Source organism: Nelumbo nucifera, chromosome 1, assembly GCF_055504915.1.
Source record: "Nelumbo nucifera cultivar China Antique chromosome 1, China Antique-T2T, whole genome shotgun sequence".
In the NCBI taxonomy this organism is placed as follows: domain Eukaryota; kingdom Viridiplantae; phylum Streptophyta; class Magnoliopsida; order Proteales; family Nelumbonaceae; genus Nelumbo; species Nelumbo nucifera.
Genome location: NC_142649.1, coordinates 67,266,240 through 67,293,855, shown reverse-complemented (window position 1 = coordinate 67,293,855; position 27,616 = coordinate 67,266,240). Strand labels below are relative to the sequence as shown.

Sequence of the window (27,616 nt, the reverse complement as noted above, 5' to 3'; positions counted from 1 at the left end):
TACCTAAAAGAGCCTCATCCTTGATCACCACATTCCCTAATCCTAGGCCTCCTTCTTCCTTACTCCGACACACCACCTCCCACCAAATCAAGTGCTCTTTTTTCTCTTCACCAGGTTCCCATAAGAAATCCCTCATTAGTTTTTCCAACCTCTTTGCCTCTCTTTTAGGAATTCTAAAGACTGACAGGAAGTATAAAGGCAAGTTGGCTAAGTTGCTTTAATCAAAGTAATTCTACCCCCCTTGGATATATAGTTTCTCTTCCAAGCTACCAATCTTTTTTTGAATTTTTCCACCACGGGGTTCTAGAACCTACTTTCCTTTGGATAGCACCTAATGGAAGTCCTAAGTAGGATAGAGGCCACCGAGAGCAAGTGCATTCTAGCAAGGCTGCTATAGACTCCAACTCCTCTCTATTCAAGTGAACTCCCATAACACAACTCTTCTTAAAACTTACCTTTAAATTTGAGGCCCTCTCAAAGTGAATTATTAAATCTTTCAGATTCCTTACCTCCATCAAATCACAACCTTCACAAAAGATTATTATGTCGTCTGCAAATTGGAGATGGGTTACTGAAACTCTATCTCTACCTATTCTCCACCCTTTTAGAGATCCGGCTCTATCTGCTTCTGAGAGGAGTCTACTAAAAGCATCGGCGACTAAAGTGAAAAGCAACGGTGACATGGGATTACCTTGTTTCAAACCCCTACTAGCTGGGAAAAAATCATTAACTACCCCGTAGATTAGGATGGAATAATGGCAATTGGACAATCAACCATTTGCACCATTTATCCCCAAACCCACACTTCCTTAGCACAAGTAGTAAGAATCCCCAATCCACCAAGTCATAGGCCTTTCCAAGATCAAGTTTACAAACAAAACCTTGATGCCTCAATCTCCTCATCTCCTCCACACATTCATTTGCTATTAGAATCTGATCTACAATTTGTCTCCCCTGAACAAAAGCTCCTTGCGCTTAGCTAATAAGACAAGGAAGCACCTTTTTTATCCTCAAAGATAAGACTTTAGCCACAATCTTGTAAACACTAGTCACCAAACTAATAGGTCCAAAATCCTTTGGATGCTTGGCCTCTTTATTCTTGGGAATTAAGGCTAAAAAAGTAGCATTAGTACCACGACTCATCACTGGATTATCCTCAAATTCCCTAAAGACCTCAATTAAATCTTCTTTGACTACGTCCCAACAATCTTGGAAGAAAGCCATTGTAAACCCATCCGGTCCTGGTGCTTTTGACCTATCCATTGAAAAAACGGCTTTTCTGATTTCTTCCTCCTCAAAATTCCTTTCCAGCCAGCACCTACTCTCTTCTGGAAGTTTCTGCCAGGTAATGCCTTCCAACTCCACCCTAGGTCTTAGGGGACTCCTCAAAATGGATTTGAAGTGGTCAACAAAACAATTGGCTATCCTCTCTTGGGTATCAAAGGCTATTCCATCCACTTCCAGCTTGGACACTAGGTTTTTCCTTCTTCCATTGGCTAGGTTATGAAAGAATTTAGTGTTCCCATCTCCTTCCTTAATCCATTTACATCTAGACTTCTGCCTCCAAGAAATTTCTTCTCTCAAAACAACTTCATCTAACTCTCTTTTTAGTTCCCATCTCCAATCTCTCTCCCGAGGGCTTATGGTTCTTTGGGATTCCTTCGCATCCAATTCCTCTATTTGGGTCAATAGAGAGGATTTCAATTCTTCTATTCTCCCAAAATGCTCCCTATTCCACTCCTTCACATGTGCCCACAATCTTTTAAGTTTTTTTGTGAAATCTTACCCCATTTCCACTTCACCCCCCTTATGTCTTCTCTCCACCATTCCTCAACCTTCTTCACGAAGTCCGGGTGAGTTAGCCATGTCCTAGGCCAATGGGGCAGTGGTCAGAAGTGACTCTCGGTAGAGCCCTAGTTATCAAGTTCGTCCACTTGTTTTCCCAGCTTTCATTGAAAAGGAATCTATCTAACTTAGAGCAGGTTGGTGTCTCTTGAAAATTGGACCAGGTATAGAGGGCTTGCAGCATTGGGAGTTCTTTTAATTCACAATTACTAATAAAATCATTGAATCTCCGCATGCTGGTTGTAATGACCTGTTGGGGATTATTTGATTCATTCGTAAATCGGATTACATTGAAATCTCCCCCCAAGCACCACGAACCATCCCAGAGTCCTTGTATCCCATAAAGTTATTCCCAAAAATCATTCATCTCTTTGTAGATGGTTGGTCCATACACATTAGTTAGTGCCCAAGTAAAACCATCCTCTACCATCCTGAATTTTAACGACACTGAAAAATTTCCTACTAGCTCCTCCGCCACCTCCACAACATCCTCTCTTCAAAAAGTAACCATTCCCCCTGAAGCCCCCCAAGAGGGTGCTGAAACCTAATTTATTCCTCTAGATTTCCAGATACTTCTTACCCAACTTCTATCAATATCGGCTAATTTGGTCTCTTGTAGCATCACTATATCCGGCCTTTCCCTTCTAAGGAGGTCCTTAATTAGCCTTCTTTTCCTAGCACTCCCCAGCCCCCTTACATTCCAACTGATGATTTTCATGGAGGTAAAAGGTTTGGCATCCCCTCCTAAGATCAAGCCCCTACTTGGAGGCTTTCCTTCTCTCCCCTCTTCTGTTGAACTCCAAATTTTCTTCTATATCTAATATCAACCTTTCCACCTCTGATCTTTTCTTCTTCCTTCGATTGTTAATTATTCCAGATCTGTTTAACACAGCTTTTGTTTTATTTTGCCTTTCCGAAAGTTCTTGGTTTCCTCCACAGGTTCCTCTGTTTGCCTATACTCCTCAAGGAGAGCACAAATTTGTCCCCAAATCCTCTCTAATTCCTGAAGGGATGAGAGATCCATCGTATGGACGCCCAAATCTTTCGGAATAAAGGGGCGAATTTCAAAAATTTTTCTCTCCCTTTCAATTGGGAATTGCATTCCCTATTTAGAAAATCATATTTTCAAGGATCAATCTTGAACCATAAATTGAACCAGATCTGAACCAAAAGTAGTAGGAGAAGATTATACCTGATACGGAGAAACAATATCTCCCAACGAAGGTGTTCATGCCTAAGGAAGGATCCAAAGACTGCTCCCACTGAAAATGGCGCAGTGCAGGATGGAGCAGAATCAGCAGTATTCTTCTCCAAGAATTCTGTCCTTCGCAAGAAACAGCAGGATGGCACGTGAGCACAGCTTCCTATCAATTCTTTCTCAAAGAACTGATGTCAAGATCGAATCTTGACTTCTCCCACAACTGGAGATCGAACTGGCAAACTGGGCGGCAAGAACAAGGAGGCGGCAAGAAAGAATTCTGCAGGGTTGCTTAATTCTTTCTTCTGTGTTTTCAGCTCTCAAGAGAATGTGAATAATCTCTACAAAAGGCTGCCGCCCCTTTCTTCTCTTGTAACCCTAAAGGATCAGCTCCTAATCCAATTAGGACTTGCTGATCCAAATCTGATTTGGATCAAACATCCCTTTAGGTGATAAGGATAAACCCTTATCTTATCTGTAGATTAGATTAGCCTTCTCCTAATCTCATTAGGAGGTTTCTAGACCCTATCCTATCTGCTAATCCATCTCAGAATTCGCCCCATATTTAACTAATTAAATAGCCCAGTTCGAAATGGGCTTTAGGCCCATTAAGCTTATGTGCTCACTTAACCTTCCTAACTGCTGCCCAGTTGGGCTTCCTTGTATGGCGTGGGACCCAAGCATTGATCTACACATCAGCCACATGGGTTCGGCCCAGCCTTTATTACAAGGCCTGGCCGAATACACTGTTATGGACAGTGCACCCCCTGAAACCCATCAAATGGGCTCTATGGGCCCAACACTTACCCTAAGTGGTCCCTGGGCCAAGCCACCTTGTAACACCTAGGGACTGTGGGCAGATGCAAGATTAGCCCATCAGGTATTATCCTTAATGGTCTTACACTTAACCTCTCAGCCCATAATGATCATACACTGCCCGACAAGAGATGACTTCTCCCTCGGCTGCAAGGAACAGTGTTGCACTCTCTACTTATATGGATCCCGGGAATTAAAACCTTTTTGCAAACATTTTAGAAACCATAATATATACTTTTATATCTCATATAAAATATACTTTACAAAACAAATCTCAACAATTGAAATCGGCTACCGGCAGTCTTGGTTTCCATCAGTGAGAGTGCATCCCCGATCATTACCTTTGTCCGACAAAGAGGTTGATCCTGTCACTATGATCACCCACTCAGATGAATTCTCAGACTGTCCCAACATACCCAGGTTTTGACCCCCGCCAAGGATCTCATTGATTGGTACATCAAAGATAGCCCAATCCGACACCTAGTGCAGTATCATAATCGAGTCTAGGGGTCGGGTGTAACTTTCCAGTTTTGTCCATCAATCTCCAAGGTCCAGGGCAATACTGGAAATCTAGTCCAGTTCAAAGATTCAATTAATCCTACACTGTATGTGCCTAGGGTCTCACCCTGGCAGCTGAGACAGGCCACCCCAACCGACTTGGTGGTACAACAGTGTCAGCCTTATCAGGATAGGTCTCCCTAGACCGATCCACTGGCTGTGAACATTCTAAACTAACACGAGTCTCATTAAGTGTCCAGTTTAAGGGTATTACACAGAAGCATACCAAGGGAACATGAATCAAATATGCACTTTCATTCATTTACAATAAACTCATAAAGTACATCATTCTGATTGAAGCTAAGGGCATACAAAACTGTCCAACAATTCCTCCTTCTCCTTCTTTCCCATAATTGATTCATTCCCAGCTTTTTTGCTACTTTGAATCCCTGTTTTTACTAAACTTTCTTGAACCCCATACTTCCCTACCTCTTCCTCTTTTTTCTTGTACTCCAAAAACCTACAGATCTGATCCCAAATCTTCTCTAACTCCTCTTCCTATAATTCTCTTCCCCTTTCCACTTCCTCTCGTCCTTTACCCTCCTTGTCCCCAATTAAATGTTTTCCATCCATGGCTGTTGCATCAAGTTGAGCTGCAAAAGTACCTGTTCCAGGCAGAAAACCCACATCAGTACCAAAAAACGAATTGACAATATTACCTGACAGGTTGTGGGAAGAGGCCAATGGATCTTGAGAAGCAAAACAAAGGGGCAAGGTTGCGTTTACTCCTTCCAAAAGAGGTGACTGTGGGTCCCCGTTGTGTTCAATCAATATTGTTTTATTCCTTGCATTAGAATCTGCCTTTTGATGTTGTCCCCTAATTGATACCACTGTGTTCGGTAACCGAGGTAAGTCCTGTTCCTCTAGTCTTCTATCAATGCCTTGCCACTCTAGCAAACTGGGAGCAAATTTAGGAGCCGGTAGCCTTTGCCTCAATGCAGCCACATATTGCCCGCAATTATATGTTCCTCTCCACTGCCAAGTATGTTTGGGATCGTGTTACAGCCACATACTCTCAAGAAAAAATACAGCCCGAGTCTATCAACTCCGAAGAGAAGTTTATAATATACGTCAACGGGAGAGGACTATAGCCATGTACTTCTCTTCTTTGTAGTCTCTATGGGAAGAAATGAACCATTTAGAGAACTTGGAATGGAAGAACCCCGAAGGCGGTGAACAGTATCGAAAGTATGTTGAGAAGAACCAAGTGTTTGACTTCTTGGATGGATTGAATGGTGAGTATGATTTTACTCACATTTTGAGTGCAAATATTGTTTCCCTTGCTACTGCATACTCCTTAGTGTAGGGAGAGGAGAGTAGAAGGGTTGCTATGATGCACACTCCAGTGATGGATCATTCTGCCTACATGTCTTCAAGGTCCAAGTCGAGTACAAATAGATAGGGTACTAATGAAAAGCATGATGATGTGGTATGTGATTACTGCAAGAGGCCGAGACATACGAAGGACAAGTGTTGGAAATTGAACCCACATTTGAAGCCTGACAAGTTTAAAACTATAAAGAAGGGTAATGCTCATCTTACTACTGTTGGAGTTGTTTGCCCTCCTAATGTATAGGCTCCCACACATGATTCCTCTGATGTGATGGAGAAGCTTAGGATTCTATAGACTCAACTTGAGAAGTCTGAGCCCTCTGCCTTTACTAGTTCTAGTAATCCTTCCAGTGCTTTTGCAAAAACAGGTACTGCACTTACTTGTCAATCTTCTCCTACTAGCTCTTGGATTATGGACTCTGGAGCTAGTGCACACATGACTCAGTCTTCCCACTTCACCTCTTATAAGTTAGCTCCATGGGAAGGAAAAATCACTATAGCTGATGGATCTCAAACCCCTATCTCTGGTCGGGGGGAGGTTAAGCTTACTCGTGATCTTTCCCTGAGCTCTATCCTTCAGTTCCCTAATTGTACAAGAATCTTTTATCTGTTAGCACTCTTACCAAATCCCATAACTATTCAGTGACCTTTTTTCCCTTATCGTTGTGTTTTTCAAGACCTGAGAATGGGGAGGACGATTGGAACTAGACATGAAGCTGATGGAGTTTACTTTTTTATCAAACCTCTAAGCAAGGATTACTATGCCAGACTGAGTCATGTCAATATGAAAATTTCAGTCTTTTGAAGTTGTGGCATTGTCGGCTCGGTCATGTGTCTTTTAAGTCCATTAAATTTTTGTTTCCAAACTTATGTCAGTCTAAGTCCAGTTTGGGTATGCAATGTGAAGTCTGTCATCTCTCAAAACAATGTAGAACTATATATCTTGCAAGTAATAGAAGGGGTGATGTTGCTTTCAACTTGATACACATTGATGTTTGGGGCCCATACTCTACTCCATGTATGGATGGCTATAAATATTTTATATTGTTCATTGATGATTACTCTAGATATACTTGGCTTTACCTGATAAAGAGTATAGATGAGGTCCCTTCCATTGTTCAAAACTTATTCAAGATGGTGGAAACACAATTTGAAAGGCACATCAAGATAATATGGTCTAACAATGCTAAGGAGTATTTTGAAAAGCATTTGTGATTATTCCTTGAAGGAAAGGGAGCAATTCATCAAAGTTCATGTTCTCATACTCCGCAATAGAATGGTGTAGTACAGAAAAAAAAAAAAAAAAAAGCAGACATGTTGTTGAGGTGGCAAGAGGCCTACTCTTCCAGATGAATGTACCAACTCGATTCTGGGGAGATGCAGTTGAAGCAGCAGTGTATCTCATTAATAGACTTCCTTTACAATCCCTTTCTCTTCAATCCCCCATCAACTTTTGTTTCCTAAGGATCCTATTTTCAATTTGCCTTTCAGAGTCTTTGGTTGTAATTGCTATGTTCATGACATGAGTCCCTCTCGCCTGAAACTTGACCCTAAATCTATCAAATGCATATTTTTGGGCTACTCTCCAGTCCAAAAGGGGTACAAGTGCTTTGATCCCCATACTGGTCGAAGGTATGTATTTAAGGATGTTACATTCCTTGAGTCTAATCCATATTTTTAGTTCACTCGTCCTTCTCTTCAAGGGGAGAGTGTTTGTGAAGATTGGACTCCTTTTTGTTTTCGCATTCCTACCTCTATGGACATTCCTAGTTCATCTTCCCCTTGCAGTAACAATATTCCTGCTCCTCCTATTCCTCTCCAGCGATCCTGAAAGCAGTGATTTATAAGGCGTAGAAGGAAGGATACTCCTGAGGCTGAATGTGCACAATAATCAAATCACCCGGTTCTAGGTAACTCTGAAGACAATCCTAAACCTCCTTCTCCTACTGTTATTGAATCTGATGTCTCACAATCTAACCTTGACCTTCCCATTGCAGTTAGAAAAGGAAAAAGGAAATGTACTGCCTACCCCATCACTAACTATGTTTCTTATGATGCTCTTTCACCTTCCTATCATGCCTATGTTACTGCTATCTCCTCTGTTTTTGTTCCTCGTAATGTTTCAGATGCAATACAGTCACCTCAGTGGAAGGATGCTATGAACCAAGAGATAGAAACTCTCCAAAAAAACCACACCTGGGAGCTTGTTCCTCTTCCTAAATGCAAAGTTCCAGTGGGATGCAAGTGGGTGTATACCATTAATCATCAGGCTGATGGATCAATTGAAAGATACAAAGCTAGGTTGGTGGCAAAAGGATACACCCAAACATATGGGATTGACTATCTAGAGACCTTTGCTCTTGTAGCCAAAATGAACTCTATTCGAGTTATTATGTCTCTCGCTGCTCATTATTCATGGCCTCCATATTAGATGGATGTGAAGAATGCCTTCCTAAATGGAGATCTTTAGAAGGAGGTATACATGGATTTACCACCAAGGATAATATCTTACCTAACAATGAGGGGAAGGTTTATCGTTTAAGAAAATCTCTTTATGGACTTAAACAGTCCCCTAGAGCTTGGCTTGATAGATTCAGGAAAGCTATTCTTAGAATTGGGTTTACACAATCACAAGTGGACCATACTTTGTTTATACAAAGGGTTAATAGCCTACTCACCTTGTTGATAGTGTATGTGGATGATATTGTTGTCAGTGGAGATGATCACTCAAAGATAAACCAACTAAAGTCATTCCTTGCTTCTGGATTTGAAATCAAAGATCTTGGGAATCTTAGATACTTTCTTGGAATCGAAGTGGCAAGGTCAAAGGGAGGATATTCATTTCACAGAGGAAGTATGTCCTTGATCTCCTTTATGAAGTTGGGAAACTGGGGTGTAAGCCAGTTGAAACTCCTATTGACCTCAGTCATAAATTGAGGGCTGATGGTGGAGATACTCTTCCAGACAAGGGTGTCTACCAGAGGCTTGTTGGTCGGCTTCGTTACCTGTGCCTAACTCGGCCTGATATATCCTATGCTATTAGCATGGTGAATCAGTATATGCGTAGTCCTAGAACTTCACATATGCAAGCTGTCAACAGGATTCTTGCCTACCTAAAGGGGTGTCCAAGTAAAGAAATGTTATACTCTAACCAGGGACATCTCAAGGTTGAGGCTTATACTGATGCTGATTGGGTAGGCTCTATAGATGATAGAAGATCCACCTCCGATTACTGCACCTTGGTAGGAGGTAAGGTTGTCTCTTGGAAAAGCAAAAAACAATTTGTTGTTGCCCGATCTAGTGCTGAAGCTAAATATAAAGTTATGGCTCATGGTGTATCGGAATTGCTATGGTTGAAGTCTTTGTTATCAAAGATTGGGATCCAAGCTGAAACCCAAATGATGCTTCACTATGATAATCAAGCTGCCATAAACATTGCTCATAACCCTATTCAACATGACCGCACAAAGCATATTGAAGTTGACAGACACTTCATTAGAGAAAAGATAACTAATGGAGAAATATGTGTGCCTTTTGTTAGGTCAAAGAACCAACTTGCTGATTGCCTCACTAAGGGTCTCAACAAGCCAAAATTTGATAGAAATTTGGCAAGTTGGACATGATAGATATCTATGCTAAGCTTGAGGGGGAGTATTGAGAATGTGCATTTGGATTTAGGGGTATTGTTGTCTTTTCCTATTATTTGTATTTTGGGCACCCTTATAGGGACAGGACTGTAATTTCTGACTTAATATATAATGAAATATTTTGGGTGTGAATAGTAACACCTTATTCTCTCCCGTAACTCTTCTTCTTCTTCCTCTTTCTACACTCAACAACTATCTCCAAGGCCATCTATTGGAGATTGATCTCAATCTAGTCGACCTTGTCGTCAAGAGTTACAAAACAAGTTTCTCACCACGGAAGTCTCTTCAAGGGAAACTTAGTCTCTTGAAACAGAAAACATGGATGGGGAAATACGGGAGAGAGGAAGAAAGAATGAAAAGAGAGAGAGAGAGAGAGAGAGTAGGATCTCAATTTACTATATGTTGCTAATTAAAAACTTGGGGTCTTATATAGCTGGCTCCCCATTACAATCATATAGACAAATATCTTCATGTGACTGTTGTAACGACCTTTGCACTAGATTTGCTGATGTGGTGCTCAAGCCCTTCTGCCCTTAGGTGAACTGACGAGAGAGGGGAGGATGCCTAGAGTGCCTGGGGTCTGCTGATGGGCCTAAGCCTTCCTCCGCATGGGTTTGGTGGGTCTCAACAGTATCAAAACAAAAGAGATACCCCTATTGATATGATCAATAGTTCAAGAGAAATTTATAATCTCCTATAGCAAGAGTTCGGTAGCATATTTTTAATTCTTCAATTCTTAGAATTTTCTTATGGTTTCTTTGACAAGTAATCAAAACTTTACTGATAAAGTGTGTAAATATTTACAAAAAGACCACAGGTTGAAAGTGAAGTATTGTATCATATAAGAAGAAAGAAAACAAAAGATCATGTACAACAAGATTCCATGTACAAAAAAATGAATTATATCCTATAATTTTTAAACAACTTATGAGTAGCCAGCCATGAAAACATCTTCCTCAACACCTTCTGAAAAACTGTATCAGCAGAGCTGCATTTGTTCTTGAACATTCTTGCATTTATCACCTGCCACAAACACCAACAAACCACAGCCAGGACAATATTCCAAGCCAATTTTCCTTTTTTTCTCAGCCCTTCAGCCCTCTGACCTACAAACTCCATCACCAACCTTGGACAGCAGCTCTTTACTTCAAACAAGTTCTATATTTTAGACCATACTTTGTGGAAAACTGCAGTGTAACAGTAGACAGTTCACTGATTCCAAGTGCCATTCACACAACACACAGTCTGCTGAAACCAACACCATACCCTTTTGAAGAAGGTTGTCCCGAGTAAGATTTGTTTAAATAGGCAGTCCAAATGAAAATTGCTACTTTTGTGGGCAGTCCAACACCATACCCTTTCGAAGAAGGTTGTCCCAAGTAAGATTTGTTTAAATAGGCAGTCCAAATGAAAATTGCTACTTTTGTGGGCAGTCCAACACCATACCCTTTCGAAGAAAATTGTCCCTAGTAAGATTTGTTTAAATAGGCAGTCCAAATGAAAATTGCTACTTTTGTGGGCACATTCTTGCATCAAATAATTTTGGCTGACTGATTGCTCTTCTGAACCAAAAAGAGCATTGTAAAAAGAATTCACAGAGAATTTTCCTGACTTCTCCCACTTCCACGATCTTTTACCTGAGCTTCCAATCTCCACCATGAATCTCTTCTGCCTTTCTTCTCGGTTCAGTTTTATAGTCATTGTTAAATCATGATCCCTTAAATCATTTGTCACTCATAGTTGTCAAGGTGACGCTTAGGCGACAAGGCGCCCTTGGAGGCTCGCCTCGCCTAATCGCCAAGCAGTTTTCTATACTGTGTTAGACAAAACTTTTATATTCTCAATTTTTTGAGGCTATAATTTTGAAATAGATGTTTTTAAACTAAAATATTCATTTTGTGTGTTTATATACTATTTTCTTTTTATTATTTTCTTATTTGTTAGGGTTTAATCAACACAAACATTGCTAAATGCTGTATCGAACCCTGAAAGACTTCAAAATCTGAACCAATAAGTAAGGATGAACTTAAATCTAACCAACACATTACTTCTTTTTCTTTACATATTTTCTGTGTCTATACTATATACCAATTTTCTTCTTCCACCTTTTCTTTTCTTCTTTTCCTATAACAGAAATAGGGGTTCAGCCCTTATATTTTTTGAAATTTCTTTTCTTTCTTCTTTTTTCCTCATGAATATGTAGGAATATGTTGATTTTCTATTCTTTAACATGAATTTTATACTTTCTCATGAAAATTATGGATAATTATTAAGGAAATATGATTATGGAACCTAGGGAATTACCCTAGGATCATATTTTTACTTGAAAAAATCCATTGCCTTGGCGCCTTGAAAACTATGTTGTCACTAATTCAACCTGTGCCTTTTTTCAGCTGCTTATAGCTCTTATAGACCCTTTGACTTGTAACAACTCACTTCTTACTGTCATGCAGCTAACCATATCACATTGTATAAATAAGGGTGTAAGAGGGCATTGTAAAGGGCCAACTTTGAACTTGAACTTAAAAAATCAAGAAAATGAGCTTTGTCCCTTCATTTTTTTGTGATCCTCTGCAAACACCTCGTTATCTTTCCACATGTGACCAGAATAAGGATCCTGTTATTTTTTTTCACTCTCTGCAATTGACGCACCTACATGTTCTCTCCTTTATATATTTGTCATATTCAAAATAATAAGGGCCCCATCCCTTTATATGTTTGTTTTCTTTTTTTTTTTATTTAAAGCACATGTACACATATTATCTTTGCATCTCCCTCCTATAACAGAAAAGAGATCCGTTCCCTAGTTTTCCATAGTCTATATAATGTTCTTAGTGTTTGATTCTTTTATGTTAGTTCACTATTAATGTTTTCTAGTTGCTAGGCCAACTAGGGAAACTAACTCGTTCATAAGAAACCAGGAAGAAAAACTAGAACCACCCAAATTCTAAATATAAAAATCATGCCTACTAAACAATAAGGGAATCCACTGTCCCAACAACTATGTGAAATCTCATCACTGCATCAAAAGTAAAGATAGCAAAAATGAAATTGATAAATGAATACCCGCAAGGCATCAGTAACTTGGCGTCCTTGGAGTCCTTCTTTCTGTAGAGACCATTTATTATTGGCATTTTTCTTCTTTGAAAAATTTGGAACTCCTGTGACGAATCTACCGATGAAGTAACTCTTATCACTAGCAGAGCTTGCACGAACATTGTACTCCTACAGACAACAGAAGATGGATTCTAAAATGCTCCAGCGACAATTAATAACAATTAAAACGTAGAGAAATAATTTATCTGATTCCAAGTTTCAACACGCCTGAGCAAAGGAGTTTAAAAAAAAAAACAATATCTTCAGAAACTTGAACACATTAAAGCATACGAAAAAGAAAAACAAGAACACATAAAAGAATTGGACTCGGAAAAGAATTGCCAAATTCAAACCAGCTGCATCTTTATAACCCCATAATCGAATATTGAGCAGAGTGTATTCATGCCAAATGATCAGAATAATACAAACCCGGATCAATCGCGTAACAATAACTCCGCACTCATAGCATTTTCCATGGTTCTCTGCCATTGCCTTCCCGCAGGATAAACAGAGAGTCATGTGCTTGCAATTGCTTCCGTAAAGATCCGTCGTCGACCCACAGCCGCTACATGACGGCTTTAGAAGGAGATCTGAAGACATGACTGCTACAATCATAACAAACAATTTGAGAATCAGAGACGAAAATAATCAGACGAACCAAAAAAAAAAAAAACAGAAAGACGAATTTAGAACTGGAAACCAGAATGTCTGGGATCCGGATGAAATTTCTGTTGAAGAAATTGTATACCGTCAATGGATAACCCTAAATTCAACTCGAAGGTTTCCAACTCCAAGAGATCATGATTCTTTAGGATCTGTTAAAGGCCTTCCTGTTCCTGCTCAATAACCTCGAGGTGGCGACCATTTTTTAGGGAATAACAGAACAGAAGGCTCGGCACAACGCCCCAACCACGTGTGAAATAAAAATTTAAACAATGAAAAGAATTGCCGCCATTAATATGGAAAAATGTTTAAAGTATCACAGGGCTCACGTAGATTGGTGAATATTATATATTATTTATTCTTTAAATATAATATTTTATATATTTTTTTATAATATATATTATAAAAACTAAAAAATCAAAAAACCGGCGAACCGAACCGGTCAACCGGTTAATCAACTGATTTCGGTTCAGTTCCGGTTACCGGTTTACCAAAAACCGGTACTACCGGTTTAGTTGAAAAAAAGGCCCACGGTTCGGTTACCCGAACCGTGGGAACCCCTTTTATCTATATCTTTTTTTATTTGCTCCCAGCTCTTCTAACCCCTTTCAATGTCTTAACAGATGACTTCAATTAGATATTATATTTATAACCTTTTTCTTTCCACTTAACCTTTTCAAGTTAATAATCTTCGTTCTTTTCACTTAGCCTTACTGAGTTACGTGCTTGACCGAAAACAGGTGTGGGATTATTCCTGCTATCAGCGAACCAACACTGAGTACAGAGAAGGATTGAGAACTGATAATTGGCGACGAACAAAGAAAACTAACGCAAAGAGTTGTCTCCGGCAGCATTCAACCCAAACCATAAGTTTTATTAGTCCACAATCTCCGACGCTCTGCAATTCGTTCACTGCTTCCCTCTTTGTTTACGGAGGGGTGCGGTTCAGTTAGGCCTATTTTGCAAATAGAACCGTAGTATCGGTTTTTTGGAAAACTGGAAGCCAAAAATCGAATAAAAGTCGATTGATTAACCGGTTGATTGATTCAGTTAATTGTTGGTTTGGTTTTCGGGTTTTTTTATTTTTATAATATATATTATAAATCAATATATAAACTAGTGGAGGGGGCCCTGTGTTGCAGGGGCTCGCTCATAAACTATTAGTCTCGAGCTTGATTCGAATTAGAGACTTGAGCTCAGCTCGAGTCAAAAGCTTGGAAGTTTGAGTTCGGCTATCTCCCTCAGCTGCTGAAATGTCGAGCTGAGGTTTCCCTAGCAAGTAAAGTGTCGAGTTAAGGTCTTCCTTAGTTGACAAGGCGCCGAGTTGAGGTATCCCTTAGTTGACAAGGCGTCGAGCTAAGGTCTCCCTTAATTGTCGATGTGCTGAGCCGAGATCTCCCTCAGTGACCGAGGTGCCAAGCCGAGGTCTCCCTCAGTGACTGAGGTGTCGTCTAGCTAGAGATCGATTCGAATTAGATACTTGAGCTTGAGCTCAGAAGTTCAAGTTCGGCTCGGCTCGAACTCGACTACCTTTGATTGCATGTCCCCTAGTAGCCAAGAAGTCGAGTTGAGGTCTCCCTCAGTTGGAGAAAGAGTGGCATTCTTTTAATTTACAAGGAGAGAGAGAGAGAGAGAGAGAGAGAGAGATGGCGGAAGGGGTCCTGTGTTGTAGGGGCTCCCTCATAAACTATCATGCTCAAGCTCGATTCGAATTAGAGACTTGAGCTCGAGCTCGAGCTCGGTTCGAGTCAAAAGCTCGGAAGTTCGAGCTCGGCTACCTTTGATTGTAGGTCTCTCAAGCAGCCGAGGTCTCCCTCAATTGCCAAGGTGCCAAACTGAGGTCTCCCTCAGTTGTTGAAGTGTCAAGCTGAGGTTTCCTTAACAGGCGAGGTGTCGAGCTAAGGTCTTCCTTAGTTGACAAGGTGTCGAGCTAAGGTCTCCCTCAGTTGTCAAGGTGTTGAGTCGAGATCTCCCTCAATGACCGAGGTGCCGAGCCGAGGTCTCCCTCAATGGTTGAGGTGTTGTCTAGCTTGAGATCGACTACCTTTGATTGCAAGTCCCCTAGCAGCCGAAATGCTGAGCCGAGGTCTCCCTCAGTTGGAGAGAGAGTGGCATTCTTGTATTTATAAGGAGAGAGAGAGAGAGAGAGAGAGAGAGAGATGACGACAGAGAGATAAATATGGCATTCTTGTAATTTGTAAGAAAAAGAGATAAAGAGAGTTGGTAGGAGAGAGAGAGTGGCATTCTTGTAATTTGAAAGAAAAAAAGCAAAGAGAGAGAGAGTTGGTAGAGAGTGGCATTCTTGTAATTTCTAAGAAAAAAGGCAAAAAATAATGTTAGATTCCATTTCCCTCATCCTCAGGCCTTCTTACGTATACATTTCGGCTTAATATATTTACTAGCGGAGGGGGCCCTACGTTGTAGGGGCTCGCTCATAAACTATCAGGCTCGAGCTCAAGTCAAAAGCTTGGAAGTTCGAACTTGGCTACCTTTGATTATAGGTCTCTCAAACAGTCGAGGTGTTAAGCCGAGGTCTGCCTCAATTGCCAATGTGCCAAATCGATGTCTCCCTCAGCTGCTGAAGTGTCAAGCTGAAGTTTCCCTAGTAGGCGAGGTGTCGAACTAAGGTCTCCCTTAGTTGAGAAAGTGTCGAACTGAGGTCTCCCTCAGTTGTCGAGGTGCTAAGATATTAATTTTCAATATCCGTCGGATATCGAATTGAATTTGGGTATCGGATTTTCTAGTCGGATTCGAATTCAGATATTGTTTGATCCGATTCGAATTCGATCCGTTTACACCCCTACCTAGTAGCCAAGATGTTGAGCTGAGGTCTCCCTCAATTGGAGAGAGAGTGGCATTCTTGTAATTTATAAGGAGAGAGAGATGACAAGAGGGAGATATGGCATTCTTGTAATTTGTAAGAAAAAGAGAGAGAGAGATGGTAGGAGAAAGAGTGCATTCTTGTAATTTTTAAGAAAAAAAGGCAAAAAATACAGTTAGATTTCATTTCCCTTATGCTCAGGCCTTCTTACTTACATATTTCAGCTTAATATATTTATATAGATATAGATATATAATAAAAATTATAAATATATATAAAACATTATATTATAAATAATAAATAATATATTACATATTATAAACACACACACACACATATATATATACCAGTTGGTTTGATTAATTGTCAATTTTTTTTATATTGATTAACCAAAACTGAACCGATATCTTTGATTTTTTGAAAACATCAAACCGACCAATTCGGTTAATTGGAAATTTCAATTCGATTTCATTGGTTTGGTTTGTTTTTTCGATTTCTCATTATCACCCCTAGCATACAGATGACGATTTTCCCATCCCAGTCTGGTTTCCTTGACCCCATTGGGTCCGGGAATGTAGATTGCATTGCAACATTGGTGGAGATGGAGATTGATAGTGATGTCCGATTGGGAACTAGGATGGGATGGGGAGTGCCCGCCCCGCCTTGGATTATATATATTAAAAATGTATATATAATAGTTTTTATGATATTATTAAAATATATTTAAAATATTTGTACATTAAAAATTATATTATTTTAAATAAATTTATTTAAAAAAAAATCAATTTAAAAATTCCAAGGATTTGAGTATGATGAATAACTTTTTTTTATTCATGGGAGTTGAGATCGAAAACACCTTCCACCATAAAAATGATACGGACCATGTATGAGATATATGATGTGAGATCTTGTTGGTAGGTTGTTGGAATGTATTTTATTAACAGGTGATCCGGATTCTATGTCCCTATCGATGGATCCTGAGGATAAGGATCGAAAACGGGGATGTGGTATATCCGAATAAGGCCGGAGGAAGGTGTCTTCAACATCAAAATTTGTCAAAATTTTCTCATGAATACGATTGTCCTTTTGTCAAGATTTTCGGAGGAAGGTGTCTTCAACATCAGGAGTTAGGACTATATAAATATATAATACGTGTCCACATATCTAATCCTTTCAAGTTTTAAGGGAACCTCGATACTGGGCCATGGCGGTGGTTGTATTGAAAATGGCCTAGCAGTCTAGCACTACAAATGATTTTACAACTTCATGTCTGGGGGGTGAGGCCCTGCTGCCATGCAGACAGATGAAGGGACGCCCTTCCCAAAAAGTCCACATCACAAAGGCACTGAAGATCACAAGGAAAATTACAAATAAAATGAACCAGCCGCTGGGTTTCAGAAAATTTGGACCCCAAGGTTATTTGGCCCACATAGCATAAAGATCCACACATCCAAGTACGATCAAATATTGTGCACTAAAAATAAAAGCATATTAATATGTCCTGATATCTAAAACACTGGGGCCTACTCTGTGGTTAATTCATGCCAACACAAGTAACCTGTGGATTTAGGCATTTAGCATGCGTAACTAAATTGACCTACACGCTACACGTTTAAGTTTTTAAGTTTTAACTGAGATTTTTTTTAATAAAAAGAATATTTTAGATTCAACGGCCCGAAGACACCTCTCCCAAATTTTGATTAGGGATGAGAGGCACCAAGATTACAATTACAATTAAGGAGATGAATACAAGCTCGACTATTGTTGCATATTGTACAGAACATGGCTTCTCACATGGCCCTTCTCGTCAGTATCAATTTTCCCGGTCTGCTACTAAATGAATACCTGGTGCAAGGCAGTTTCAAAAAGGAAACTCAACAAATATCCTAGAAAATGAGACAATAATTAAATAGAAAACAAGATCTCCCATTTTACAAGGCTCACATCATATCTTATCCTCCTTTGTATTCGTGCTTCAACAGTAAGGCTCAGTTTGGAAGGAGTACAAATTACAAAAAATGTAGAGTGCAAAACCTTTTATTTTATATTATTTTGTATGTATTTGCACCGTACATATTTTGGAGGATCTGATGGTTATGTATCATATTCATTTTGAACTGGATGAATGATTTGGTCAAGTCCACTTTTAGGTCTATTATGTGAAGGTTGACGGAACACCAAAGGCTATGTTCTCAAACATGAATTTATTTTTTTTCTAAATTTTGATAGCAAGAAATTTGAGCCTCAGTCCTCACAAATGGTTTAGGAAAACGTTATTTTCTTAAAATAAAAACACATAAAACACATTATAAGTGGTAATAATGTTTTTCGTTTTACAAAACCAAAACAAAAAATGTGTCCTTGCATGCCTGGTTTAAAGAACACATTTTCTTAATCAAACATTCAAGAACATGTTTTGTTTTTCTGTTGATGTGGTGTTTTCTAGAAACAAGGAAAACAATATATATATATATATATATATATATATATATATATATATATATATATATATATATATATTCAGAGATTCTAATCAAACGTTGTATTAACTTTATGTTGTAAGGTATCTTCTCTTGTTTCCAAAACAAAAACCAGAAAACTGTGCTTAAATTTTCAAAGAAGAGATCCTGTGAAGGGTTGTGGGGAGATAGTCATGGATATCAGTAGAAGAGGCTTTTAAGAGCATGTCAGTATGTTCTTAGTGAGCAGAGTCTGAGGAGTGAATGGCGTTTTACATGTATTCCATATACATTTTACTATTGGGATTCCCTATCATACCATATGTATTCGTGCTTTTACACATCTCCATAAAATTATTTTGATTAAAAATAATCCTGTTTTAAAAACATATTTTCCTCTGGTGGGTTGATATTATACATCATAAAGCATACAATATTCAGAAAGAGATGTGCTTAGCCAACTAATCTCAAAAGCTGACGAAGAGGCCATTAGGGGTTGGAGAATTGGTAGGAGCAATCTTCCAATCACCCATCTCCAATTTTCTAATGATATAATAATCTTTTGTGAAGGGGATGATTTAAGGGGGTGAGGAACCTTAAAGATTTGCTCCTTTATTTTGAAAATGTTTCAATTTGAAGATCAATTGGACCAAAAGTTGTGTAGTGGGCATTAATCTAGAGGATAGGGTTGTTGAGTCTATTGCAGAGTGCTTAGATTGCCCCATCTCCTCTTGGCCCATGTCCTACTTAGGTCTCCCTCTTGGTGCGAAAGTTGTTTTTGGAATCCGGTGTTGGAGAAGTTTGAAAAAAAAAAGGTTGGCCTCAAGGAAAAAGAATTACATCTCCTTGGGTGGTAGAGGTACCTTGATTAGGGCCACTTTATCCAACTTACCAGATTATTTTCTGTCTTTAGAATCCCTATCAAGGAAGCAGAGGTTAGAGAGGCTGATGAGGAATTTTCTCTGGGAACCTGGAGAGGGGAAAATGGAGTAAGGGACCACTTAGTAAGATGGGATTTGGTTTGTAGGAACAAAGAGCAAGGTGGTTTGGGCCTAGGAAACTTAGCGTGTAAGAATACGGCCTTGTTAGACAAATGGCTTTAGAGGTGGCCCTGAGAGAGAGGGTCCTTGTGGAATGAGGTTATAGGTAGTATACATGGTTGCTCGGACAATGGTTGGGATGCTGACTCATCTCGTCAGGCTACTATGGCTTCTCTGTGGAAAGCAATTTCAAGGATCCTCCCCCAATTCCCACATTATATCAAGTATGATGTTTATTCTAGGAATTTAGTAAGGTTTTGGGAAGACATTTGGGTGGGTAGTTAAGCCCTTGAGAATTTACTTCTTTCTCTCTATTCAATTTCCCATAGGAAGAATGAGATTGTGGCCAGGTCTCTTTCTTCTCCTATCACCCCTGATTCTTTGAATTGGGATTTAGGGTTTAGAAGAAGTCTAAGGGAGGCAGAATTGACTTATGTGACAAATCTCTTGCTTCTCTTGGCTAATGTTTGTCTGAACCCCCTCAAGTCAGATGAAAGAATTTGGTTCCCTTCACCTAAAGGTTCCTTTTCATTTGCTTCCTTTTTCAAAATCCTCTGTCCGTCCTCTATCTCTTTACCTTTCCTATCAAGGAAGTTTGGACTAAGCCCATTCCCCCAAAGGTCTCTATTTTTTGCTGGGAAGTGTTACTTGGGAAGGTTTATACTTTAGACCAAGGTTTTTGAACCGCCGTTGACCCGGACAGTCGGACCATTCGGCCCGGGAACCATCCAGTCAACCGGTTCCGTTTTACCCCAAACCCGGTTTTTGGCCAAAAACAGTTGAAAAGTCAACAACCCATTGACCCGGGTAATCAAACTGGCAACCTGTAAACCCGTTCAATGGTTTTTGACCGTTTTTATTTTTAATTACTTTTTGTTTTTTTAATTTGTTTGTCAGAATGGGCCATCCATTCAAACCGGACGGTCAGACCGTTGACCCAGAAACCGGTGGCCAGAACAGTTCCGTTTCCGGGTCATTTTTTAAACGTTGCTTTAGACAAGGTGTAGAAGGAAAGGTCTTACTTGTGCTTGTCCCCAAACTGGTGTTCCCTATGCAAATCCAATGGTGAGGACTGTTTTTATCTTGCCTTGTTGGTACAGCTATCTGGTTTTAGATTTTTGCCCTTTTTGGTTGCAGGTGGTTGCTGCCAGCAGAAGTCTCTCAGTTGTTTGAACCCTCAGTGCTTGGCAGGCAATCAAAATGAGGAAGTTTAATGTGGAGGTGCATTAGGGCAGCTTCCTTATGGACTATTGGGAGGAAAGGAACACTAGAACCTTCCACAATAAGGAGAGAAGACTTTCTGAGTTGAAGGACTGCATTTTGGCAAGGGCAATACACTGGTTTGGGTCCCTCCCGAGGGTTTTGTTAAACTAAACTTTGATGGGAGCAGCCAAGGTAACCCTGGCCCCTCTAGCATAGGAGGAATCTTGAGAGACAAGGACAGCAATGTCTTAGAAAGGCTGACCACTGAAGGTGATTCCTAGGTTGTTGTGGGATGGTTGCTGGATCCAGATTCGACTATCTGGAGTTTAGAAGATCTGCTTAAGAAGGTGGTTTGGTTAACAAGGAATATGATAGTGAAATGGGTAAGAAGATCGGCTAATGAGATGGCTGATTCTCTTGCAAAACAAGGGATTAACAGGGATTCTCTGTTCTGGGCAGCTTTGTAATTGTGTATAATCTCTATACTAGTGGTTACTTGTTTTTTCATGTAGTTATGATATTTTTTCTTAAGAGCGAGGCTGCACCTCAAGCCTCTCTCTGGGCTTATTTGTAACAGATACTATTTTTTTATTAATGAATTAAATTTCAATTATAAAAAAAAGAGGTTCTAATTGAACGGAACAACGGATATTGGCTCGCCATTCTTATTTTTACTTTTATTGTTATGTATAATTAATTTCCAATTTCATTTAAGCATGGAGTTTTTCTCCTAGATACATAGAAGCTTTAAACTAGCACGTGCAAAATCATGTATAGGATTTTGGTACATGGCACATCAGCCTGAAATGCTTGATAGAAGTGAAAGCACATTTATGCTTTTGAAAGCATCTTTTTCATTTTAGAAACAAGGTTATTTTTTTAAATTCACTTTGTTATGAAAACACACATCTAACATGTTCTTTTTTGCTTATGTGGCATTTTTAGAGAAACAAGAAAAACAAAAGCATTTCATGTTGGAGAACACCCCCTAAATGGAGAATTATCGTATTTTTGTTCATAAAAAAAAAACACCCCCTAAATGGATGGTAATTCACATCTTGCCACACTACAAAATAGTGTGACCATATATTGTCCCCCTCTATGGAATGCAAATATTGAATATGATGGAGATGAAACAATAGCATGAGAAAACAAAAACATACCTGACTACATGAAATGCTTAGGAATCACATGGCCATGAAAATCCTAGAAAAGATTATGGTACCAAAAGAATGGGCATGACTAAGATTAATCAGTAACAGGCCGGAAAAGTCCTTTAAATTCATCATAAGACCACCTGCAAAAACAAAGTTTTGTTTTTCTCTCAGAATATAACTTAAGGATAAATGCAGAAACAATAATAAAATAAAAGGAAAGAGACATGCTCTCCAGGTTACAAAACAAAGTTATTCTTGCATAAAGAAAACTATACCGCACACACAAAGACTAACACAAAATGGTAAAATCCAATCTATCCAAAGATGCCATCTTTGTTGGACCTAATTAGCAATTAGTTCTGGAGAGAGGAATATAAAGAGTTTTTCGAAAAAAAAAGGGAAAAGAAACAACTATCAGAAAAGGGCTGAGATTCTAGCTGCTGTACAAGGGATAGATCGCAAACTAGTTAATACACTGAGTGCCATGGAGGACGAGAGGACTTACGTTTGTGCTAACAGATGGAGACAGAAATTCGAAGTTGAAGCAAAGTCTTTTGCACTGGAGGAGATCAAAACTAGAAGGGGTTCAGTCCTGAAGGTTAACGAGCTTTCTAAGGCAAGTGAATTGGAAAGTTTAAATCAAAGATGATAGCACTGTTTACTGGGCAAAGCTATTGAAAAATCGAAAAGGAGCTTATGTGACACTTAATGAGTTTTTGGGCCTGGTAAAAAATGGCTGGTTTGCATCCTGGAAGGAAGAAATGGGAAGGGATGGAGGTTGATGGCGGAAGCTCTAGCTGCTCTACAGCAGTTCTTGGTGTTAACAGGGGACCTGAAACATATCAGTGAATGCTCGAAGGCAGAAGAAGAGAAGTCAGAAAAGAGATTGAATGAGAAGAAAACAGAGAGAAGCAATTTAGATTTTATAAAGGGGAAAGGAAAAAGACTGGTGGAGACTGGAGGAGAAAGCTAGTTTGGCTATAGATCAGATTGATTCAGTCTGGTCATCCTCTGTGGAACAAATCTATCGTTGGAGGAGGAGAAAGAAACATGGGAAAAGAAATTTGTAATCACAACAGGAATACCAAACCCTGTCTGGAAAAAGATTCTAGAAGAAGTCCTGGAGATGATGAAAATAAGCTCATTAGCAATGATAAGGCCGTTTGATGATGATAAGGCGATACTAGTTGTACAGGGGAAGGAACTGGAAACCTCAAGCTTTGAAACTGCTGAAGGTCTGGTGTTAATTCATCGCTGGTGCCCCTTGTCGAATGAGTGATCATCAAATGAAGGAGCTCTTACCATCTGGCTTCGTGGATTACCCTTTCACCTGTGGAAGGAAGCAACATTCCACAGAGTTGCTTCAGTCCTAGGAAGGTTTTTGGAGGCGTATAATATAATATAAAAGATTTGAAAGCGTCAAAGCTTCATAATGTCGGAGCTAAGTCGGAGTTGGTTCCGAGGACATTCCAGGTGCTCAGAGACGGGCTATTGTACAGGGTTTAGATAGCGCTGGGAGCCGAAGCGACGCTCTAGTGCGGGAGGAGAGAGGAAGACGATGATGATGACATGGAGGGTTGGGCGTGATGTGGCGAAGGCAAAGAGTGGAGCCATGTGGCAAAGAAGCAGTCAAAGGCAAATGAGAAAGGGTTTCTTGAGAAGGAAACTCAACAATTTATTCATGGGAAAGCAAATCAGTAGTATTATTTGTTTAAGCAACCGAGGGTCTCAAAGTTGCAAGATCGAACAGCCAAGAAATCATACACAGAGGCTCTGTTAATCAGAGAAACCGTGCCCAACAAATTTAGTGCACAGGCAGCAAATTTTAAAGTCTTGGGCAATGTGAGACGCACAATGGATCAGGTGGGATCAGTTTGACCCAGGGAGAATTTTAATTTAGAGGCACGTGACTCTATTATGAGTCAAGTGCCTTGTTCCCTTGGGACTTTGGGGGATGCTAATTGTGGTGTATCATCGTCCCCCTCAACTGGACCCCCCCCCCAATAGAAGGTTACAGCAGCAAAGATCTCCACACCCGCAGAAGCTCCTATGGGAAGTCCCGGTGGTTGAAAAACCAACAAACTGGTCCGGCGACCTCCGTCCAAAGAAAACTCGACCACTCCAGATAGACCAAACCCAAAATACAACAGGGATTTGAGGGAGGACTCTGATGAAGAGAGTGAATGAGAGAACATGGAACCTGATTGTGATGAGGAAGTCAACCAACCCTCTAGCATTGGAAGTCTTGATTCGACCAAAGCTCAAAAAAGGTTGAATGATGATGATTTGGGGCATGGAGATTTTGTTTGAAGAACACTCCTCATTTGTTGTTGTACAGTTGAAGGTGTAGAGAACATTGATGTGGGCCCCACAGCTGTGGTCCCACTCTGTCCGTAGGGTAGAATGTATCTAGTCACAGCTGTGGTCAATTTGTTATTATGTTATTCTTAGTTGTTATTTAATTTTCAGTTGTTATGTGTTAGCAGTAATGATGTAAACACAAGGGCATATATGTCCTTTCATGTAACTAGCATAACATATAAATATTAAATTAAAGTGGCGGCGGCAGAATATTGAGATTCTGTTCTCCTCAAAGCCTGTGTTCTACTGCTCTCTCACCACTCTTTCTTCTACCTCTTCTTCACTTTCTCTTCTCATTGAACCTAAAGTTTCTTAGTGATCAAGACTGATAGCAGTCTTGAACACCTACATGGTATCAGAGCCAAGTTAGGGTTTCTCATGTGAGCCTAATACCAGCCGACCACATGAGAATCTCCTAGGACTAGAAGCTGAAAAGGAGTTCGCAGACTAATTCTTGGAGATCGCCAGATGTGCTAGCAGCTATTGGAGACTTGCTAAGGTTGCAGAGTGTTGGTGGTCAGGAAGGATCAGAGAAGACTAGGGTTCGGGTAACCCTAAAAGGCAGCGAACAATTTTTCCTTGTAAGTTGTTTACTTTCTAAGAGAAGTTCTATCAGAGAAGATAGGTTGGACCTATCTGGAGGGGAAGGCCGAACCATTCTAGGGTTTTCTCTCTTCGATTCACTAGGGCTTTACAGCAAACCCTAGGCCGAACTGTCTCAACTGTGTTTCTCTCTACTCTAGGGATTGAAAGTGGTCTTGCGGCAAGCCCTAGGGCTTGACTGAATATTGTGATCTACCTAGAGCTGCCCTTAAGGTTACGGGTAGGTTTGATCAGATTCTAGGGTTTCTTATTAACCCTACTATACAATACTGTTTGGATTGTGCAACTGAATTGTTCACTTTAAGAACTGATTAAAACCCTAACTTTCCCAAGCATATCAGATTTTTTTAAGCTGTTTTCAGAGTCCTAAGGGGTTAGAGCTCTACGGACAGCTACTGTTGTGTTGGCTAGTTGGTTTCAGATCAGAATTATCCCAGTTTTGTGCACATACACTATGAATACAGATCAGGCCCATACTGTTTTTGATTGTGATTGGTAGTTCAAGTGCTGTTTTGAGACTTGACAGAAATGGAGTTTAAAAATCAGGCAGGAGGCAGCCTTGGGAACATCAGTTATGGTAGTGTTTCTGAGATGGGTGGTCAGATTACGACCGTAAAGTTTGATGGATCAAACTATTTGGAATGGGCCCAATCAGCCATGATGGCTTTGGTGGAAGAGGTAAATTAGGGTACCTCTTGGGAGATATGAAAGAACCTCCCAAGGGAGACCCGGCATATACCAAGTGGATTCAAGAAAACTACTTGGTTATGACATGGCTGTGTAATTCTATGCAGCCTCATATTAGCCGGAATTATTTGTGGGCAAATACAGCTAAGGAGATATGGGATGTTATGAAAGAAACTTATTCCCAACCCCTTAATGTTGCCAGAGCATATGAATTGAAATGTGAAGTGAAAAATAACAAGGAGAGAGACTGGTTTCAGTATATTTCTCTACCTTGCAGTCCCTATGGCGTGAGATTGATCACTTAGAGACTCTTGAGTGGGAGAGTCCCAGAGATGCACAGATATATAGAAAGCAGGTTGAGACAAACCGGGTATTTGAGTTTCTGGCAGGCCTAAACTCAGAGTATGATATTGTCCGGCAATAGATTTTGACTAGAGATAGTGTGACTCTCTCTCAGGCATACTCATTTGTACACAGTGAAGAGACAAGAAGGAAGGTTATGATGCAACCTCAGCCCCCCACACCAGCCTTTGTAGCGGTCACACCCAAATCAGGGGGTGATTCAGAGAAGGAAAGGAGGAAGGAAGACAAGAAGGATGTGGTATGTAAACATTGTAAGAAGCCCAAATATACAAAAGAAACATGTTGGAAACTACACCCTCACTTGGTTCCTGCGAAGTTGAGAAACAAGAAGGGCACTGCTCATGTAGCCGTGAACACTGATTCAACATCCTCATCTAGCACAGAAGGAACATCTTTGGAGACCTTAGCTGCAGTTCGGGCTGCCCTAATACAACTAGAAAAGGAAGTTGGAAATTCAGCTCAGCCACCACAGTCTTCATCAGCCCCTGCTACATCTGCCTTCGCACATTCAGGTACTCGAGCTTCAACCTATCATGCCTCAGCTCCAGGTACTACTGAACCTTGTTGGATAATCGACTCAGGTGCATCTGATCACATGACTAGCTTGTCTTCATTGTTTACTACTTACCATTTGTCTTCTGGTAGGGATAAGGTATCTATTGTTGATGGCTCCCTGGTTCCTATTTCTGGGAAGGGTGACATCAACTTATTAGATACTATCTCCCTATCACTTGTCTTGCATGTTCCTAAGCTTGATACTAATCTTCTTTCAGTCAGTAGTATTACCAAGCATATGAACTGCTCAGTAACTTTCTTCCCTGACCGATGTGTTTTTCAGGACTTGGAGACGAAGAAGGTGATTGGGACTGGCCATGAGACGAATGGGATCTATCTGCTCGGGGAGCTGTTCCGTCAGGGAGAGTCAGTTGAGAAGATGTCTTTTGTTTCTCAGAGTGTGAATCTGGTTATGCTTTGGCATAACCGATTAGGTCATTTGTCTTTTCGGTCTTTACAGAGTCTGTTTCCTACTTTATTTGAGTCTATTGAATTGTCTCAGTTATAGTGTGAAAGTTGTGAGTTTGCTAAGCATTGTAGAAAGCCTTATTTATTGAGTAATAAAAGGAGTGATAATTCTTTTGATATTGTGCATACTGACGTTTGGGGGCCTTATCATATCCCTTCCATGGGTGGGTACAGATATTTCTTGTTATTTATTGATGACCATACCTGTTTCTCTTGGGTTTATCTCATGCGTTCACGAGATGAGGCACCTTCCCTGACCCAAAATTTTCACCAAATGAACCTAACCCAGTTTGATGCCAAGATCAAGGTTCTCAAATCTGATAACGCAAAGGAATACTTTGCTAAATCATTGACATCTTATCTTCTTCATCATGGGGTTATCCACCAGAGCTCTTGCCCTCATACACCTCAACAGAATGGAGTTGCCGAAAGGAAGAATAGGCACATTTTGGAAGTGGCTAGAAGTCTCATGTTTACTTCCAATGTTCCTATTCACTTCTAGGGTGATGCTATCCTCACGGCTGTATACCTTATTAATCGAGTTCCTTCCATGATCCTTGATATGTGATCTCCTTTTTCCCTTCTACACCCACGTGAGGACTTGTTTTCTATTCCCCTTGACATTCGGTTGTACTTGCTTTGTTCAACTTCTTGGTCCCCATCACTCCAAGTTCGAACCCAAGGCCTCCAAATGCATCTTCCTTGGTTATGCACACACTCAAAAGGGTTATTGCTGCTATGATC

General features: G+C 40.1%; 2 protein-coding genes across 7 annotated transcripts in view; both read right to left on the bottom strand.

Moving 5' to 3' along the window:
• The window catches only part of LOC104594145 (transcription initiation factor IIF subunit alpha-like), a 46,145-nt gene extending 32,745 nt beyond the window's left edge, over positions 1-13,400 (bottom strand). The window contains exons 1-3 of one of the 2 annotated variants that reach the window (XM_010254314.3): positions 13,241-13,400; positions 12,922-13,094; positions 12,463-12,621 (exon numbers count right to left, since the gene is read on the bottom strand). In XM_010254314.3, coding sequence (XP_010252616.1) covers positions 12,463-12,621; positions 12,922-13,092 — 330 coding nt within the window. In that variant the 5' untranslated portion in view covers positions 13,093-13,094; positions 13,241-13,400. Of the gene's footprint in view, positions 1-12,462; positions 12,622-12,921; positions 13,098-13,240 lie in introns of both variants that reach the window. The other variant, XM_010254315.3, reaches the window with a different exon arrangement.
• Positions 13,401-17,431: 4,031 nt separating this feature from the next.
• Positions 17,432-27,616, bottom strand: part of LOC104594146 (uncharacterized) — a 29,658-nt gene continuing 19,473 nt past the window's right edge. For 3 of the 5 annotated variants that reach the window (XM_010254316.3, XM_088901771.1, XM_019197199.2), the window contains 2 exons: positions 21,842-21,975; positions 17,432-17,821 (listed from right to left, as the gene is read on the bottom strand). In XM_010254316.3, coding sequence (XP_010252618.1) covers positions 21,927-21,975 — 49 coding nt within the window. In that variant the 3' untranslated portion in view covers positions 17,432-17,821; positions 21,842-21,926. Of the gene's footprint in view, positions 17,822-21,837; positions 21,976-27,616 lie in introns of all 5 variants that reach the window. The other 2 variants (XM_088901768.1, XM_088901773.1) reach the window with 1 other exon arrangement.